General features: G+C 46.4%; 1 protein-coding gene across 1 annotated transcript; it reads left to right on the top strand.

The window, feature by feature from the left end:
• The first annotated feature begins 5,474 nt into the window (after positions 1 to 5,474).
• Positions 5,475 to 10,038, top strand: LOC109763892 (uncharacterized). The gene is made up of 4 exons (XM_020322761.1): positions 5,475 to 5,966; positions 6,058 to 7,796; positions 9,588 to 9,678; positions 10,030 to 10,038. The coding sequence occupies exons 1-4, from the start codon at positions 5,475 to 5,477 to the stop codon at positions 10,036 to 10,038; spliced, it is 2,331 nt and encodes a 776-aa protein (XP_020178350.1).
• Positions 10,039 to 17,625: the final 7,587 nt, after the last annotated feature.

Here is a 17,625-nt window from a genome sequence, read left to right as displayed (position 1 = left end):
CGCTCCTCCCCCGCCCCTGCCTCCTCCCCCCGCCGCCAGCGAGCACCACCGGGCCTCGGCCGCGTAGTGCTGGCGGCGGCGGGCCTGCCCTTCCCCACGCGCGGCTCCCTCCTGCTCCGACGGTGGTGCTCCTCGGCCGGCACCGGGCCGTCCCGTCGGTGGTGGTGCCACGGGCCCAGTGGCTCTCGACGCGGCGGTGCGGCCGTTGGCCGTGGGGCGGCGCGGTGACGCTGTTGCTGGCGGCGCCCGCTCAGCCGAAATCTGGGCCCATTTGGGCCAATCTGGGCTGGGGCGGGCCGGTGGCTTGGTGCTCGGCGACGACGTTCCTTGGTGGTGGCGGCGGTCTCAGGCGGTGAGGACTTCGTTGGCCGGCGTGCTGCAGCGTGGTGACAGGAATGTCCGGGTCCACGTGGGCCCGGCCGGGCCATCGAGGCCTGGCAAGTCCTCGTCGCCGCGTCCGGTCGGCTCCGCTGCGGCGGTGGAGGTTGTCCCCTCCTTCCGGTCTAGTTGTGGTCGCTCCCATTGCCGGTGTCTCCTCTTCCTCTCCAAGCCTCGTGTTGACAGCTCCGGTGAAGCGGGGAGGATTGTCCGGTAATCATGGTGGCACAAGCTGGTGGGTGGCCGAGGAGGTGGTGCATTTCGAAATGCCTGAGGTGGTGGTGGTGGTTGTGGATCGGGAGAAATCCCTGTCGGCCTGGCCGGCACCGATGCGATAACGCCTGCGGGCGCCGTCGGACCTTCCTGATGGGCACGGGTATACCCCTTCCCCACTATCCCTCGCGTACCGGGGGAAACCCTAGAACTTGTTCGGGCAACAGCGGCGGCATCGTCGCATTCCTTCTTGAAGGTGTTGCTTGGGGCGCGGCGCTCCAGGATGCCGGGAGCGTGGTGGTACTTCTTCGGAGGGTGCAGTGGTTGCCGGTCTCCTTTCTTCGTTGATCTGCCGGTGTCGGTATTTATTTCTCTTTCTTCTTGTTGTTTTTCTTTTGGGCTTATCTGTGCTGCGGCCCCAGCAAGTTGGATGTATCAGGTGTTTCTTTATAATATAAAGCGGGGGAAACCCTTGATCTTAATGATCTTCGCCTGTCAATTCAGCTCACTGGTCATCCTCATCCATGCCTAGTGAACATCATAATTTAGCTTAGTTCAGCTCTCGCGTGATAGACAATGATAGCTTGAAGCTGAGGGGTACATAAGCTCACTTATAAATAAAGCTTGTTACTAGAAAGGCTGCGGCAGTAATCCTTTACTATGAAGGGAAAAGGAGAGTGAAGATCAGAGTTGCAATCAAGTAGATAATGTGCAAGAGGCTGGAAAATTCGAACGAAGTGTTGTACAAACTCTCCAAGATACACCTACACGTACGTGATGGCGCATCAACTATAAATTAAGAAATAAAATTGAAAGGCTCTACTTGTTTTTTCGAGGGAAAGACGCGTACATTTAACCGGATCTTTTTTGAAAAGAAAGGGGTTTCCCCTCGCCCTAACTTTTATTGAAAAGCAAAGGCGAAACGACACATCCAAAACAGCCAAAGTTGCTGTCACAGAAGAAGGGTTTTAAAGTACCCTATTACATCACAAGAAGCCCAGCCAAGAGGCTGACCGACAAAATATAGGTAAAGTCAAGCTAGTTCAGAATGCATCCCAGGCTATTCTAAGCAATTCCCCTCTTCGCCGATCCAAAAGCTTTAAACACCAAAGAAGTAGCGCATCCTGGGTGTCTGAGCACATAATTTTCCATTGTCTCAGCAGTCCTCCCACCATGTCCATGATGCAGTGAATATTTCGCCATTTTCGCCCCTGAAACACAAAATCATTGCACAAAAGCCATAAGCCCCACAAGATAGCAGATGTGACAAGATTAACAGCCTCTTTTTTCTTTCTTTGTTTCCATAAAACAGACAAGGATAGGAAAGATATAGGTAAGGTGATACACATCCCTTCAGAAATTATTTTTCAGATCTGGACAGCTACCACACATTCAAAAAATAGGCGTTTAATCGATTCTTTCTCACTGCAGAGCACACAAGTAGGGTCCTCCACAGGTCTCCTCTTAGCTAGATTATCTCTGGTCGGACATTTATTATAGTAAGCTAGCCAGAGAAAGACATGAATATTAGGTAGAACTTTGATTTTCCAAATAGCATCTTTAATATCAGAAGATATGCCTCCAAAGTTAATCGTTTTATAAAAAGATTTCACTGTGTAAATCCCAGATGGTTCAAGATTCCATCTAGGAATGTCCAGGGTAGCAACGGGTGTAAATTTTCTAACTACATCACATAGATCTAACCACTTATTCATGGTGACACCATCCCCACATCTTCTAAAGGTTAACAGTAGAGTATTGTCATCCCATACCTGGGCAATGGTGGGCATCTTGTTGCTGACAGATGTCAAAAGCTCCCAAAATCTGGTTTTTAGGGAACATTCCCCAATCCAGGTATCATGCCAAAAGGCAATGCTCTCACCATTCCCACACACCCAGCTAACAATGGTTCTAGCAGCTTCTAGGGACCAGGTTAAGCTTTTCCAAAAAGGAGAACCCAGCCCAGGCTTGCCCCAATAGATATTGGGTTTATCAGTGGTATACTTGAAGCTAATGAATTTTTTTCCAGTCACTAGCTCTCCCGCCATGAAACCTTCTTCCCCATGAGGCCAGAAGGGCCATGTTATATTCTCTGAGATTGGGAACCCCCATTCCCCCAAATTCCTTTCTCTTAGCAACTAAGCCCCAATTGGCAAGGTGATATTTATGAGTACCTCCCATGTTACCCCCCAAAAAGTGAGACATCTGTGAAGTAATGGCATCAATGGCCCATTTGGGAAACTTCATGGTGGACATCAAATAAGCAGGAATGCTAGCAATGCAGGTAGTCAACAGAATCAGCTTGCCTCTATAGGATAAATGTTTTCCCAACCATCCAGCTATGTTTTCGATGATCCTGTCTATAATATGTTGGATGTCCTCCCTCCTCAACTTTTTAAAGTGAAGAGGTACCCCAAGGTACTTGAAAGGGAAATCCCCAAACTGACAGCAAAAAATCTGGGCAAGTTCATTGGACTACATGAATGTTGATAGTATGTAAATTACTTTTACTAAAGTTAATTTTAAGACCAGAGAGGTTTTCAAAACATGTCAACAACCACTTCAAATTTCTGGCATAAACCATAGAGTTTTGTAGGCATAAGATGGTGTCATCGGCATATTGAAGGCTGATGACACCACCAGGGATCACTTGTGGAAGAAGACCAGCAATTAAACCACCTCTAGCAGCTTTGAAAAGCATTTTAGAAAACACATCAGCAACTAAGTGAAAAAGCAAAGGAGAATGAGGATCACCCTGCTTCAGCCCTTTGCCAGCCACAAAATATGGGCCATTAGTTTCATTAATCGTGACCTGAAAAGTCCCTTGATGCAGGGTACTAAACACCCAATTAACCCATTTAATACCAAAACCCCTAGAGGAGCATTTCCTTTATAAAATCCGAGTTAACCCTATCATAGGCCTTCTCATAATCCAACTTAAGGATCAAACCATCACATCCTGATATATGAACTTCATGAATGACCTCATGAGCCATAACAACACTCTCCAGTATAAACCTCCCTTTTATGAAGGCAGTCTGATAGGAAGAAATCAGTTTATCACACAAGGGTGAAACTCTTGTAATCATATCCTTAGAAAATATCTTGACAACACAATTACTAAGGCTAATAGGTCTGAAATTCTTCATCTCCCTAGCTAGAGGAATTTTTGGGATAAGTGTAATAAGGGCAAAATTAAGCCTATGCATGTCAAGGGTACCATCTTCAAAGTCTTTGACCATCCACGTAAAGTCTTTTTTGATGAGATCCCAAAAGGATTGGTAAAGTAGAAAAGATAACCCACCAGGGCCAGGGGCCCCACTAGCATAAGAATACATGATAGCTTGCTTAATCTCATCCTCAGAAAAGGATTTTTCTAGATTAATCCTGTCAGCTTCAGAGACTACCTCCTCCCCTTCCCAAAAATCAGGTTCAAGGTGAATATCAGGTTTAGGTTCAAAGGCAAAAAGATTTTGATAAGAATCAGTGGCCACTTTCAGCATATCAGCTGTGGATGTCACTGACCCACTGGGGCCTTCCAATTCAGAAAGGTGGTTTTTTTCTATGTCTATGGTTAGCCAAGGCCTGAAAATAGGCATTATTCCTGTCACCTTCAAGGATCTTTCTATCTCTAGATCTATGCCACAAAGCAGATTTCTCTTTTTTCCAAATCTCATCCAACTCTTTTTTGATGTCTCCCATCCTAGCAAAATTACCAGGGGATAAATTGTGAGTCTCGGAAGAGACATACAACATATCAAGCTCCATAAGAAGGGCTTTCTTCTTTTTCTTAATGGCAGCTTCTAAATTAAGGATTTTTTATTTATGTGCCCATGGTTCCTTAGTTCTACTCATTCATCCCCACGATCTTAACTTTTGCTCACTTTTTCCCACTCCCTTGGCTGAAACCCTCAGAACTGGTCACAGCGGACGTTGCCGTCGGGTCAATGGCTTGACCGTTAACTCTGACGAGTGGGGCCGCGTAGGGCCGAGTCCACATTTTGACCGTTACGTGCTAACTAGTGGGGTCGCGAAACTGACACTCACTTTAGGTTCCCCTCATTGTAACCTGAATCAGATCGAGTCGCTTACGCGCAGCCCCCTCCGCCACCGTCGTGCCGCCTCTGCCACCATCGTGCCGCCTCCGCCACCGTCCTGCCGCCTCCGCCGCAGTCGTGCCACCTCTCCCGCATCTACCCTCTCTCCCCATCTAGGATTAGGAAGCGATGTCAGGGGAGCACCCCTTCCGGCCCATCGATCGTGGAGATGATTCAATCGAATCAGAGGCGGATAATTCATGGATTCCACCTGGGTAAGCATCGTTTTGCTCGCAACTTGATTAGGAGATCCATAAATTAGGTTGTATTTGACCACCGTTAGCGTGAATCAGTGCAATTTATCTGAAATTTTTTGGCCTAACTGCGCCCTTTATCTTATCTCAATCGAATAGGGTTGATCCCGCACTTGCTTTTCGGCTGGCGGTTAGAATGGAAACTAGCGAGCTGCGTGGAACTAAACCGTGTCTGATCTCTGGGTTTTTCTATCCTAAAGTGGTAGAAACCAGGGTTTCGTTAACAGATTTCCGCGAGCCACTCTGTTGTGAGTAACCGTGGAGCCCTGCCGATGCTGTTGAACTGAGATATTTCAACAGTATCGAGCAGAGATTTGTCCCATTAACTTGTGATGAGCATCTGGGATTGCTATTTAGTTTGAATGGTGACAGCCGTTTTGGTAAAATCCATATTGGTGTGCTTCAAGCACGCAAACAACGTATCCCGAAGGGGAAGGGTGTTCAGACATCATCTGTCTATGCTAATAGAGAGCGTCCTCGCACTCCTTGTAGGTCGAGACCAAGTAAACCTAGTGGTTCTGAAAGCCACAACATGTCGGCTGCCGCTAATTCTGCCACTTCTCCTCTCCCTTCTGCACCTGATGTAGAAGTAGATGCAGAGCCTAACGAGGAAGTGCCTCGACATGATGATGAGGATGAGATTCTATTCCCTGAACTGGTAGATAGAGTTAGTCAACAGGCAGTGGAAGATGAATATGCAGAGGAGCCTAGCAGCCGTGCTAGATTTGATGACACTGACGATGAAGAGAGGGAGGAGAACATCGACTCCTTAGTTTTACAAGAATATGATGGTGAGGACATGCCAACAATTGAGTGGAACAGAGAGAATCTTGAGCTTACTCCAGGAACCGTATTCGAATCGATGGTGGACTGTCGTAATGCAGTGACTACATATTGCATTCTCACTGAAAACTCCTATGAGGTTGATAGGAGTGAGCCAAGAAGATTCACTGTACATTGCCCTTATGATAGGTGTAGGTGGAGGTTGCATGCATCCACTATGCTAAAGAGCAAATTGATTCAGGTATTACAACAGAATCTTTTTATCAGATTATTTATCCATTCTATATTCAGATCATGTGTACTGTTTCTTAATTGTATTTGACTTGTTTCAGTTAAAAAGCAACCCACACGGGCACACTTTCCCACCTAGAGGGGGAGGGGGAAAGGACAAATCTAAGCTTGCAAAGACTAGGTGGGTGGCAGATGCAATCTTGGATTGGGTGAGGGAAACACCAACGATTGGTCCAACAGCACTCCATGGGAAGCTATTTGAGAAGTACAAGATTAATATACCTTACATGAGGATTTTCTATGCTAAGGAAAGGGCTCTTGATAGGATTAATGGTCCATGGAATGAGAGTTTTCAGTTGCTTTACACCTTCAAAGCTGAAGTGGAGACGGCTAGTCCAGGGAGTGTTGTAGAGATTGACAAGCATAAAGTTAAGTGCAAATTAAAAGGGAAGGCACTGGAGAAGGAGTGCTTCAGGAGGGCTTTTGTTTGTTTCAAGGCTTGCTGGCAGGGGTTTCTGAATGGTTGTAGCCCCTATTTGGCTGTTGATGCAACTGATTTGAATGGAAGATGGAGAGGCCAGCTAGCAGCAGCTTCTGCAGTTGATGGACACAACTGTCTATTCCCAGTTGCATTTGGTGTGTTGGAGGTAGAGTCCGAGGAGAGTTGGGTCTGGTATCTGCAGCAGTTGCGCAACATTATAGGTACACCCTCAGGTTTAGTTATACACACAGACGCTTGCAAGGGTTTAGAAACTGCAGTAGAAATTGTATTCCCTGGAGTGGAACATAGGAAATGTATGCGACACCTAGCGCATAATTTTAAAAAGAAATTCAGAGGCAAAGTTTATGATGAGAACCTATGGCCAGCATCATACACATGCAGCTTGAGGAAGCATGAGCACCATTTGAGAGTGTTGTATGCTCAAAGTCCTTTGGTGAAGGAGTACATGGATGAACATCATGGAAAGTTGTGGTCAAGAAGCAAATTCAATGAAATCTGCAAAGTAGACTATGTGACCAATAACCTCGCTGAGTGTTTCAATGCAAAGTTCAAGTCAGTGAAAGGGCTTTTGTTGTGGCAAGCATTTGATAAGATCAGGCAGATGATCATGATAAAGATGGCTCTTCGTAAAAGAATTGCAGAAACACAATATGTTGGCCATCTTATGGTCCCATCTCTGATTAAGGCATTGCACGCCAAGGCAAGAGGACTAAGGATGAAATGCATTCGACCGTCGACATACAAGGCTGAGGTGACATACACAGACAGTAAAAATAGGGAATGGAGATATCCAGGGAACCTTGCAACTAATGAATGCAGTTGTAGGCAATGGCAGATCCGCGGGAAGCCGTGCATACATGCCCTATATCTTATGACTGTTATTGGAGGTGAAGATGGTGAAGTTGATCAGTATTGCTCTGAATATTTCTCTGTTGCCAAATTTAGGGCTGCTTATGCTGAAAATGTGCCTGCACTCTTGGGAAAAGACCAATGGAACATAGTAGACCCAGGGTTCAAACTCTGTTCTCCAGTACTGACTAGACCACCAGGAAGACCAAGGAAAAACAGGACAAGAGCTGGTGAAGAGGGCCGCGTAAAAAAACAACGTAAGTGCAAAAGATGTGGTATCCTAGGGCATATTGCTAGGCGTTGTACCAATCCAGTTGATGCATCATTTGGAGAAGAGGAACAATGGGCAGCAGCAAATGCAGAGGAGAATGCAGCAACAGAGGAGAATGCAGCAAGTATAGAGGAGAATGCAGCAGCAGAGGAGAATGCAGCAAGTATAGAGGAGAATGCAGCGGCAGAGGAGAATGAAGCAACTGAAGGAGCAGTGAGGTACGTGTGCAACATTTCCCCTTTTTTGCATTTATTCTCTTTTTTATCGATGACTAAGCTCAATTTGACCCAGGTCTAGGTTAATTAGAGGCATAGGATAGAAAAGACCAAGAGAGGAAGAAACTTCATCGGTTGAACCATCATCTGATGCAGAATTTGAAACCATGGCTTATGAAGGTTTTGAAGCTATAAGAGAGGAGGAAGTTATTTTGTCTGAAGTTCCCTTAAGGATGAGTGAACCCACAGATGACCGTCAACTGGTCATCACTTGCTCGGTCAGTCAAAGCTCAGCAAAACCGCCACCACTAGAAGTGAAGATCAGAAGCAACAAGACAAAGCTTTCAAAAGCACAAAATATCCCAGCCAGGGAAACCAGAAGCAAGACGGTTAACTCATCCCGGAACACAAGGAGCAAGGCAAAGATTTGAATTTGAACTTGAATGGAAGTCATAAACTTTGAACTTTAAGGATTTGCAATAAGGGTGAAAACTTCTAAGGTGTAATAATTCTATTTGTATTTTGATGTGAAATTTGAGGTAGAATTTGAATTTTAGGCAAACTTTGAATTTGAACCAACACTTGAAGTCCATTCCCCCGTGGCGTGAGCTGCAAAGTTTGTTGAAATATTATAAACTTTAGGTGATCAATTCGATCTCTTTTGCATGCTAAAACTTGTAGTCATGAGAATGTGCTCCAAATGAGCTCCCAAGCTAGGGTAAACAGCCCCATTTGTAATCAAGTTTTTTGTTTGGACCTACTCCAAATGAGCCGAATATTTTTTTATTAACACATATTCAATCTATATAGTGTAGATTCGAAGAATCACTATTTATTAAATTAATCTTTCTATTTTTACATTTTTTGAAACAAATATACTTTAATAGAAAACTATGAAAAAAACACGTTTAAAATATGAAAATGGAAAACTAAGTTCAGATCCTTCTTATTCACTTCGAAATCAAGCTTTGGTGATTTTTTTTAAGTTTTTTTAATTTTCAAAAACCGAAGGGAACCCTACCTCCTCTCCTTGGTCTCTATGAAACGTTGTATGTGATAGCTCATATGTGTGAAGGTTTTTTCATGAAAATGTCCATAGACAAAGTTTATGATTTTTAGTGGGTAACATGTCACACAAGACAACATTGTGCGCAGGTTTTATATTTTTTTTAAAATTAATGGTGCTCATTTGACCTCGATTGTGCTAGCTAGTTTTTTTGTAAATGTCCGTATACCAAGTTTAGTATTTCTTCCTTGTTAGTGTGTCTTATAAAACGACGAACGACGAATGTTTCATAATTTTTTTGTTTTAAATTAGTTTTGCTCGGTCAAAGCCTTGGAAACCCCGTTGACCAGCTCAAAACCCCTCTAAACCCCGCGGGGTTTCACCTAACCCTAGCTCCGAACGTCAGTCGTCCGATCATACCCTAGCGCCAAGCGACAGCCCTCGGATGTGGTCTTCTAGAAGGAATTCCGAGGACAGGCTGCGTGCAGGCTCCGCGTCGTTGGATCACATAGACGGCTCCGCATCGTTGGATCATGGGGCGATCCGCGAGAGGCGATCCGCGAGACTTGTTGGTTGTGCCTCCCCTTTCTTCTAGTGCTTATTCTGCAGCGACGAGACGACCCACTCATCCTCTGCTTCTTATTCTCCGGCGACAAGAGGAGCCACTCCTCTGCTTCTTCTTCTCTGGCAAGTTTCGGTGATATGTCGAGCTCCACTACAGCCTCCCGCCCCTCGTGGACCCAGTATGGTCCACTTCCCATGGAGCGATGTCCTGACTGCCCACGCAGCGTGCCGCTGATACGGTTGACTTCGAAGGAGGTCAAGAATGGCAACTATGGGCGCGAGTTCGTGAAATGCGAGAGCAAGCCAGAGGGGCAGGTTAGATCTCATGATTTTTCTCTGATTTCTTTTTCTATTTGCTTTTAATTTATTTTTTTGATCTGGGATTTAGGGTTCATGTTTCGTTTCAGATCATGAAGAAATGCACACATTTTGAATGGCTGGATGACTAAGTTAAGCAGATTCAATTCAATGGGGCCCCAACCCGGGAGCTCAATCTGCCGTCAGCACCAACGAATTTGGTCTCTAAAAGTGCTGCTGTGACAGTAGGGGATGCAGATCTGAAGGGGGAATTAAAGAAGATGAACAAGAACTTGAAGCAGATGATTCAATTGAACAAGCAAGCGAATCTGATAGCTTTAGGATTTTATCCCTTTTATTTTTGTGTAGTTGCTCTAGGATTTGCTTACTTGCTGGTCATCACTCATTAGAGATGTTATTAGTGTGGTGTCATGTGCTCTAGGATTTGGTTAAATTTGTGGATCATGTGCTCTATGCTCTGTGTTGCTTAATTTGTGGATCATGTGCTCTATGCTCTGTGTTTCTTAATTTATGGATCATGTCCGTTTCTTTAGTTTTGTACACTTTCAGTTTCGTCAGACAACATAGACCGCAGAAAAAACGTAGTTCCAGGTCCCAAATTGCGTTGGGCCGTATCATTGCGTCGGGTGCCGAAGGCCCACAAAGATGAAAGAGGCCTAGAAAATAGTGCACGCAATGGCTCTGTTATTTTCCTTGATTATTGCCATGGTAAATCCCCTTTTATTGTTGGACTTGCCCATGTCAAATTTATTTGTACATATCGTGGAATTTTCCTTCTGTATATAGGCTACAGCACAACACTTTGTTTTAACATGCGGGTATTATAAACATGTTTATGTTGCAATAAAATACAAATATTGTATACACGAATTTTTGTTTTTGTTTTTGTTTTTTCTATTAAGAGCATGTCAGACTTAATTATGTAGATCATGATATGCATCTGAAACCACGTCTAAAATAATCCCCTAAAAAAAGTGCGGTGGCACCATTAGCCACCATATCCATCTAGAGAGCATGTCTAGGGCTCGGCTACGGCACCGATATCTCACGTAGCAAGCATACATCCATAACATAGAAAATAGGTAGCAACCATAGCATACTTCTTACATAAAACAGAGGGTGCCCTAAACCATAGCATAGGCCACAAACTATTCAAAAATTAGCTTGTTTTTGTTCATACAATATACGGAATAGGGCCACCAACAATTCAAAAAAAATGGCTTTTCTTCTTCTTCTTTTGAACATCAACATGGCTCATTTTTCTAGCTTTATTTCCTTTTTGACGCTTCAACTAGTCCATTGTCCGCGCGTGCGAAAACTTGACCCTACTCTAAATGGGCCATTTAAACTTGACCTACACAAGTACACACCATGAATATAACAAGACGAATGGGCTACCCTCCAACCATTTTTACAAGGCTAACCCCAAAACTTGCTGGTTTTCATTGAACGATACCCTTTCATTGATTGATTTAGCATAAGGGCTCGTGTACGGCACCATATCCATCTAGCGATATCTCACGTCAAATAAGATAGAAATAGCAAGCAAAACACATATAACCAACGACATATCAAATAAGGGTAGCAAGCATAACATAGTTCTTACGGGATAACACGACAGAGATAACAAGTTCATGGTACAACCAACGACATAATTAAGATAGAAATATATAAAAGATAAGAAGCCCTAACACCCTAGGGCATGAAAAGCTGACGAGACCCGGCATTCACCACCATCTTCACTGCGCCTCCTCTTCACTGCTCCTCCTCGCCATGCCATCCTCGCCGATGTAGTAGGGGAGGCTGTGCATACCGTCGCGGGTGGGGAAGATGCAGTCGAAGTTTGTGAAGATGTTGTGGGTTGTGAATGCGATGAATTCGCATCCACACCAAAACACCTTGCCAAGGAGGTAGCACGCATCAAATCAGTTGGTGAAGGTGACGGTGAGCCCTATCGGCGGAGTCCTGGAGTTTGGGCGCACTTCCTCCAGTCGGAATATCATCGGCGAGCCCGTCGGGAGGTGGGCGAAGCCCGCACCGAGGAACCACTGGGCAAACCCCCTTGCACCCCTCCAGCATGAGAACGCCCACACGCGGAGCGTCCTCTCCACGACGACACCGGCCAGATACCGTCTCTCCAGCACGGTTGGTGGGAGCTGGAAGGTGGGGCCGTTGTACTGCATCCTCGCCTCGCTTTGAGAGTGCTCTGGGTTTGGGTGAAGAAGAGAAGGGGGCGGCGCAAATGGATGTGTGGAGAATAGGTGGAGGGGTGGTGGTTTAAATAGGGAAAGGGGAAGGGAAGGGGAGTGGCACCGGCCGCGCTTACGTTCAAACGAGCCGCATCGATCGATCGATATGCCACTTTAATTGCCGACAGGTTTTAATTGCCACGTTGAATAGATGCGGGTGGATCGAAAAGTGTGAAACTGATCTACATCGAGGAGACACGCGTGGGAGATGAGACGAACCAGCGGCAGCGGCTCCCATGAAAAAGAGGTCGGTCAGCGCATCGTGGCGGCGGGCAGCGGTGCATGCAGGTAGGCTAGCTAGTGCATGCATAGCAGGCTAGCTAGACATGTCGTGCATGCATAACAGGCTTCTGGCGTTGCGGACCGCGCACGGCCCAACAGTCTAACGACGGCCCAACGGGCGAACAGCGGCACCGTCCCAATGGGCGACACAGTCAGCGCGGCCCCACACGTCAGAGTTAACGGTCAAAGCACTGACCCGACGACATCCACCATTTGTGACCAGTTCTGAGGGTTTCGGGCAAGGGAGTGGGGAAAAGTGAGCAAAAGTTAAGAACGTGAGGATGAATGAGTATGGCTAAGGAACCAGGGGCACAGATGTAAAGATCCCCTAAATTAATACTCCAACCTTTAGTTTTTTTCCTCGGAACTCTAGTTTTAGCATCCAATTTTCAATAGAGGATATATCAGAGGACACAGAGTTCCAGGCATCGACTACAACCTGTCTAAAACCAGGTTGAGAGAGCCACCAATTCTCATACCTAAACATCTTAGGACCAACATGTCTCCTGGCCCCTGTGTCCAGCACCAAGGGGGCATGGTCACTACCAACCCTGGGAAGGGCAACAAGGGAGGACATGGGAAAATGGGAATCCCAATCCAAAGAAGTGAAAATCCTATCCAAGACAGCAAAAACTGGATACTCTTGATTATTGGACCAGGTATATTTTCTATTGGAAACAGAAATTTCCATAAGATTCCATCTATTTATCCAATCATTGAACAACAAAGCACTTTGTTGATCAACAAGGCCACTACTCTTCTCATTACTCCCTCTAATCAAATTTAAATCGCCACAAATTAGAACAGGGTAGGAATTGGAAGCAAAAACATCATGTAACTTAGAAATAAAGTCTAGTTTGAACTCAAGGTAAGAAAACCCATAAACAATCATCAAATGCCATAAAAACACATCACTTTTGTTCTTAACAGCAGCTTTAATAGAGAATCTATTATTTGTAAACCCAATCACATCAAACATATCTTTTTTGAGACCAACCAAAATACCCCCAGCACAATCCACAGCAGGAAGAAAATGCCAACTAAAAGTATTCTTAGGATCTAAGGAAACCATCAGAGATAATTTCCTTTTTTGTTTCTTGGAAACCAATAAAATCAGGGTTAGATTTGGAAATCACATCACACAGGCACCACTTTACCAGGCTTACTTAAACCTCTAATATTCCAAATAAGACTTATCATGTCAAGGAATTCTAAAAGGGCGAGACAAGCCACAAGGCTTAGCTTTAGTGAGGACAGCAGGAGATCTATCTATTACATCAGCAGTGCCAACTGGTGCAACAGAGGGTTCTCTAGCAGGAGTCCTAACTAGATCCTCATGAGTAAGGTCAATATTAGTAGGTAGGGCAGTTTCAGGATGATCATTAGCAAAAGCAATGCATTTTTTCATGTTCTCTAACAACCAGATCTTCAATAATTTCATACATGGTACCACTATCACTACCAATAGTGAGACCAACCTAATTAGCTTGAGTAGTAAGATGGACTGGACTAACAATGGGGAAAGATTTACCTTTAAAGGTTTGAGGAATCTCCAAATTCTTCTTCATCTTATAATTGGTTGCCTTCTCAATCATGTTTACATTACCATGAATCCTGGTACAATACTTTTCAACCAAAACTGGCCCTCATTTTGAGTGTTTGTCTTCTTTTTTGCCTCCAGATTGTGCTTGGTTCAGTGTTTCTAGCAGAGAGCGTTTCAGACCAGTAGATTGCAGCTTTTGAATTGTATCAGGGGAGAGAACTCCAACTTCCACCTCATCTTCACTTTTATCATCATTAGACATAGACATGTCCACTGATTACAGTAAATCCAAGCAGTAGCTCATACTGCCACTCCTGTTTTCATCATCAACTAACTTGGGGCACACCATCTCAGGAGTAAAAACCCCACTCATTTTGTTGACTGTACCATCAATAGTAGGATACATCACTTTCTCACTTGTAAAATCATTCACAACATTTTCCATTTTGTCTGAGATACAATCTAGGATGAAGTTTTCATGGTCAGACTCAGTGCAACTAGTCATTGTATTACAGGTTCTCTTCCTACCAGTAGACCCATTACCATTTTTAGGTGTAAGGTTAGCTTTATCAAGCTCATCAATGGCAGTGTCATCAGCAAGGAGATCATCAGTCCCATCATCCTTAGGCAGTTCATGGTTCTTCTGATTTCCATTGTCTTCATTGGTACCCTCATCCTCTTCCTCATCTTCAAATTCAACTACCAAGCCCCTACCTCCAACCTGCTCAAATCCTTCCACAGTAAATCCAAGCACAGATAGTTTTTTCTTCATTTCAATCAACCTCTCAAATGGGATTTATTAGGGTCCTTGCAGGCTATCTTGATCCTCACATTTAAAAAAAAGTTCTGAACATGCCATTCCAGTCAACATCAGTGAGAACACGAAACATAGAAGCAATTTGTGCAAAAACCTTCCAGGAACACCACTTAGGGGGAATCCCCTCAATCAAGACCCAAGCTTCAGTCAGCTCCCCAAAAGGGTCACAGGTCCCAGTCCATTCAGTCATCTTGACAGAAACATCTTGAGGCAAACTAAAGCGAGGAAGTTCAATCAAGTCCTCTATTTTCTTCCATGGTGGAAATCTGACTAGATAAGTTTTACTAGTCAATTCCCTAATTTGCCATGGCCAAGATCTAGTTTTACAGAAAGTGGCAGTCACAAGACTCATTAATTTCTCTTTATCTACTTCTCCTTTGGTAATGTTGACCACACCATAATTCTGAAAGTTAAGCCACTTAGATTCACTTGTCACAGGCACATCTACATGGTAAAAACCAAGACCACTGGCACCACTACCAAAAAAACAGCAGTGGGTTGAACCCTAGCCCAAGCGGAACAGTTGTTGACATTGTGGTTTTGCTCGCAGATAAAGCAAGTTTTGGGTTTAACACAGTTCCCAACATAGTGACTAGGGCCTGCACAGTTAAAGCAGATCATGTCCTTATATCTAGGGTCCAAAGGTTGCTCTAATTCTACTTCACTAGCTTGAGATGATTGAACTTGAGAGGAGGTGGCAGTGGACCCAGTAGATCTAGTCGGCCGTTGAGGAGGATCATGGTCCTTACCAGAAGCAGATGGCTGCTTGGCTCCACCAGGACCAGAGGCAGGTTTCTGCACCGTTGTCCGAGCAAGACCAGCTGCCCCAGAAGGAGTAGCTCCACGACGATCAGCCATCTTCAAGCCTTGTTTGACCACTTCAGCAAAGGATAGAGATCCTCGACCAATCCCTTCACGGATCGTCTTGATGGTTTTTGGGGTAGGATCAAAAGCACGACGGATGGCGGGGTAGCAATCAGAGGCCAAGAATGACCTATTTGCCACAAGATCTTTCCGGATCCAGCAAAGGAACCCAGCGGAAGTAGAGGAATTGCAGGGTGGGAGAGCTGTGTTGGGTAGACGGCGGCGCGGGGGAGGGGGGAGGAATGAGCCATAACTGGCCGAAGTGTTCCTCTATTTCTAGGTTTTCCTATGTATGTGGACACATATTTCTAAAACCCGTTTTCCTCTTGACAACACGTCCTCTGAAAGAAGGACCCCACAAGCAGTGGGGAGGCGAGGCGCGGAGTCTAAATCGCGCAATCCCCTGTTCTGCCTGCATCAACCTGAACACGACTCGCTGGCGGCGAAATCGCCATGGCAGGCAGCATCTCCTTACTAGGCTCAGCCGCAGAAGCAGCAACCATTGCTATGTTGACATTTTCATCTATAGGGAGAACCCTAGAACCAATCTCGTCAGCAATTTCAGCAATGGGGGGAACGCATTTGCGAGATTTGAGCAAACGCTCACGGAAAGCAACCAAGCGAGAACGAAACATGGGATGAAGGCGGATAAGAGACATACCATCCTCACCAGGCCAAGGAGGGGCTTCAATCGCATGTCTCCGCATCCGCCCCTGCTTGGAGGGGGTCAGATCCGACGGGGAGGCGGCCGAATCCCCGGCGGCGGAGCCCCGGGCGAAATGTTGGCCAGCGCATCCACCCGCGGCGGGTTGATGTTGAGTCGCGAGGGATTCGCTGTTCGGTAGAACGCCCACCTCGCCGCCTGCTCTGGATCCGCCGATTCGGCCTCCTGAATCACGCAGAACAGGAGCTCCACATCGTCCACTCCCTCGTCGCCGACGAACCGCGCTCTCTCTACGAATGTCGCGAATTCGATTATCTGGATCGATGTGGATATCTACCCACTCGCTTCGATCGGGAAAGCACTCCCGCACCACCCGAAGCATCTCCCTGCGCGCTTCCGGCGAGTTCGGGTCGATCAGAGCCAACGGCGCCATCGCCGAAGCTGGCAACGCCCTTGGATCCGCCACTCTTGTCGCCGGACCCAATCTCCTCACTCGAATCCGCTTTCGTCGCCCTCCCGCCATGGTTGCCCGCCAAGGCAGGGCGTGAAGTCGATGGGACGGTGGGGGAGAGACTAGCAGGCCGAGCAGTGATGTGGGACTAGGTAGGGAGGCAAGCGGGATCTGGATTTTGGCTCGCCGCCGGTGCGATTCCGCGTGAGGCATTTTCAATCGGGAAACGTTTGGGGCCGGGGCACCGGCGAAAACATTGGGCCGGTCTCCATCTTCCTCGCGTCTCCTTCACAGGGCGCGCGCCGCTCTCTTCTTCTGCCCCTTCCTCCCCACCCCTTCCCCATCCCTTCCCCTCTTCCCGAGCTGCGACTGGGCCATCGCGACCTCCATCGCCGGCGGCCAGGCTCCCCTCGCCGACTGCCATGGCTGCCTGCCGCCATGTCCAGATCCATCCCCTACCTCAAGCCTTCACGCAGGCGCATCCCCTCCCCCCCTTCCCCCTCGCCCCTTCCCCCTCCCCCCAGCTGCGACTGGGCGACCACGACCTCCATCGCCGGCGTCCAGGCGCTCCCTCGCCGGCCGCCATGGCTGCCTGCAGCCATGCCCGGATCCTCCCGTGTATACAAGTCTTGCAACGGTCACCTAGAAAAGCTTCAACAGCCGTTGAAAAAAGCTTCAACCATAGACATAGGAAGCTTCAATGGCACTGCACAACAAGGGGAAGCTGCAACCGTTGTTGGATTTTGCTACTACCGGCAAAGCTTTTTGCTACATCCATCAGGCAGAGCTGCGACCTCGCGAGGACGACAATAATTTTTTTGCTGCAACCGTAGCAGGATTTTGCTACTACCGTTGGAGGTTTTTGCTACATCCATGTTTTTTTGCTGCAACCGCAGCAGGATTTTGCTACTACCGTTGGAGTTTTTTGATATATTCATGTTTTTTTGCTGCAACCGCAGCAGGATTTTGCTACTACCGTTGGAGTTTTTTGATACATCCATGTAAGGCGGAGCTGCGACCTCGCGAAGGCGGCGACGGCGTTTTTGCTGCACCCGTAGTTTGATTTTGCTACTA

The sequence above is a fragment of the Aegilops tauschii genome, chromosome 2 (assembly GCF_002575655.3).
Source record: "Aegilops tauschii subsp. strangulata cultivar AL8/78 chromosome 2, Aet v6.0, whole genome shotgun sequence".
NCBI lineage: Eukaryota > Viridiplantae > Streptophyta > Magnoliopsida > Poales > Poaceae > Aegilops > Aegilops tauschii.
The sequence above is the reverse complement of the archived record's forward strand: the minus strand, read 5'-3'. Positions and strand labels throughout refer to the sequence as shown.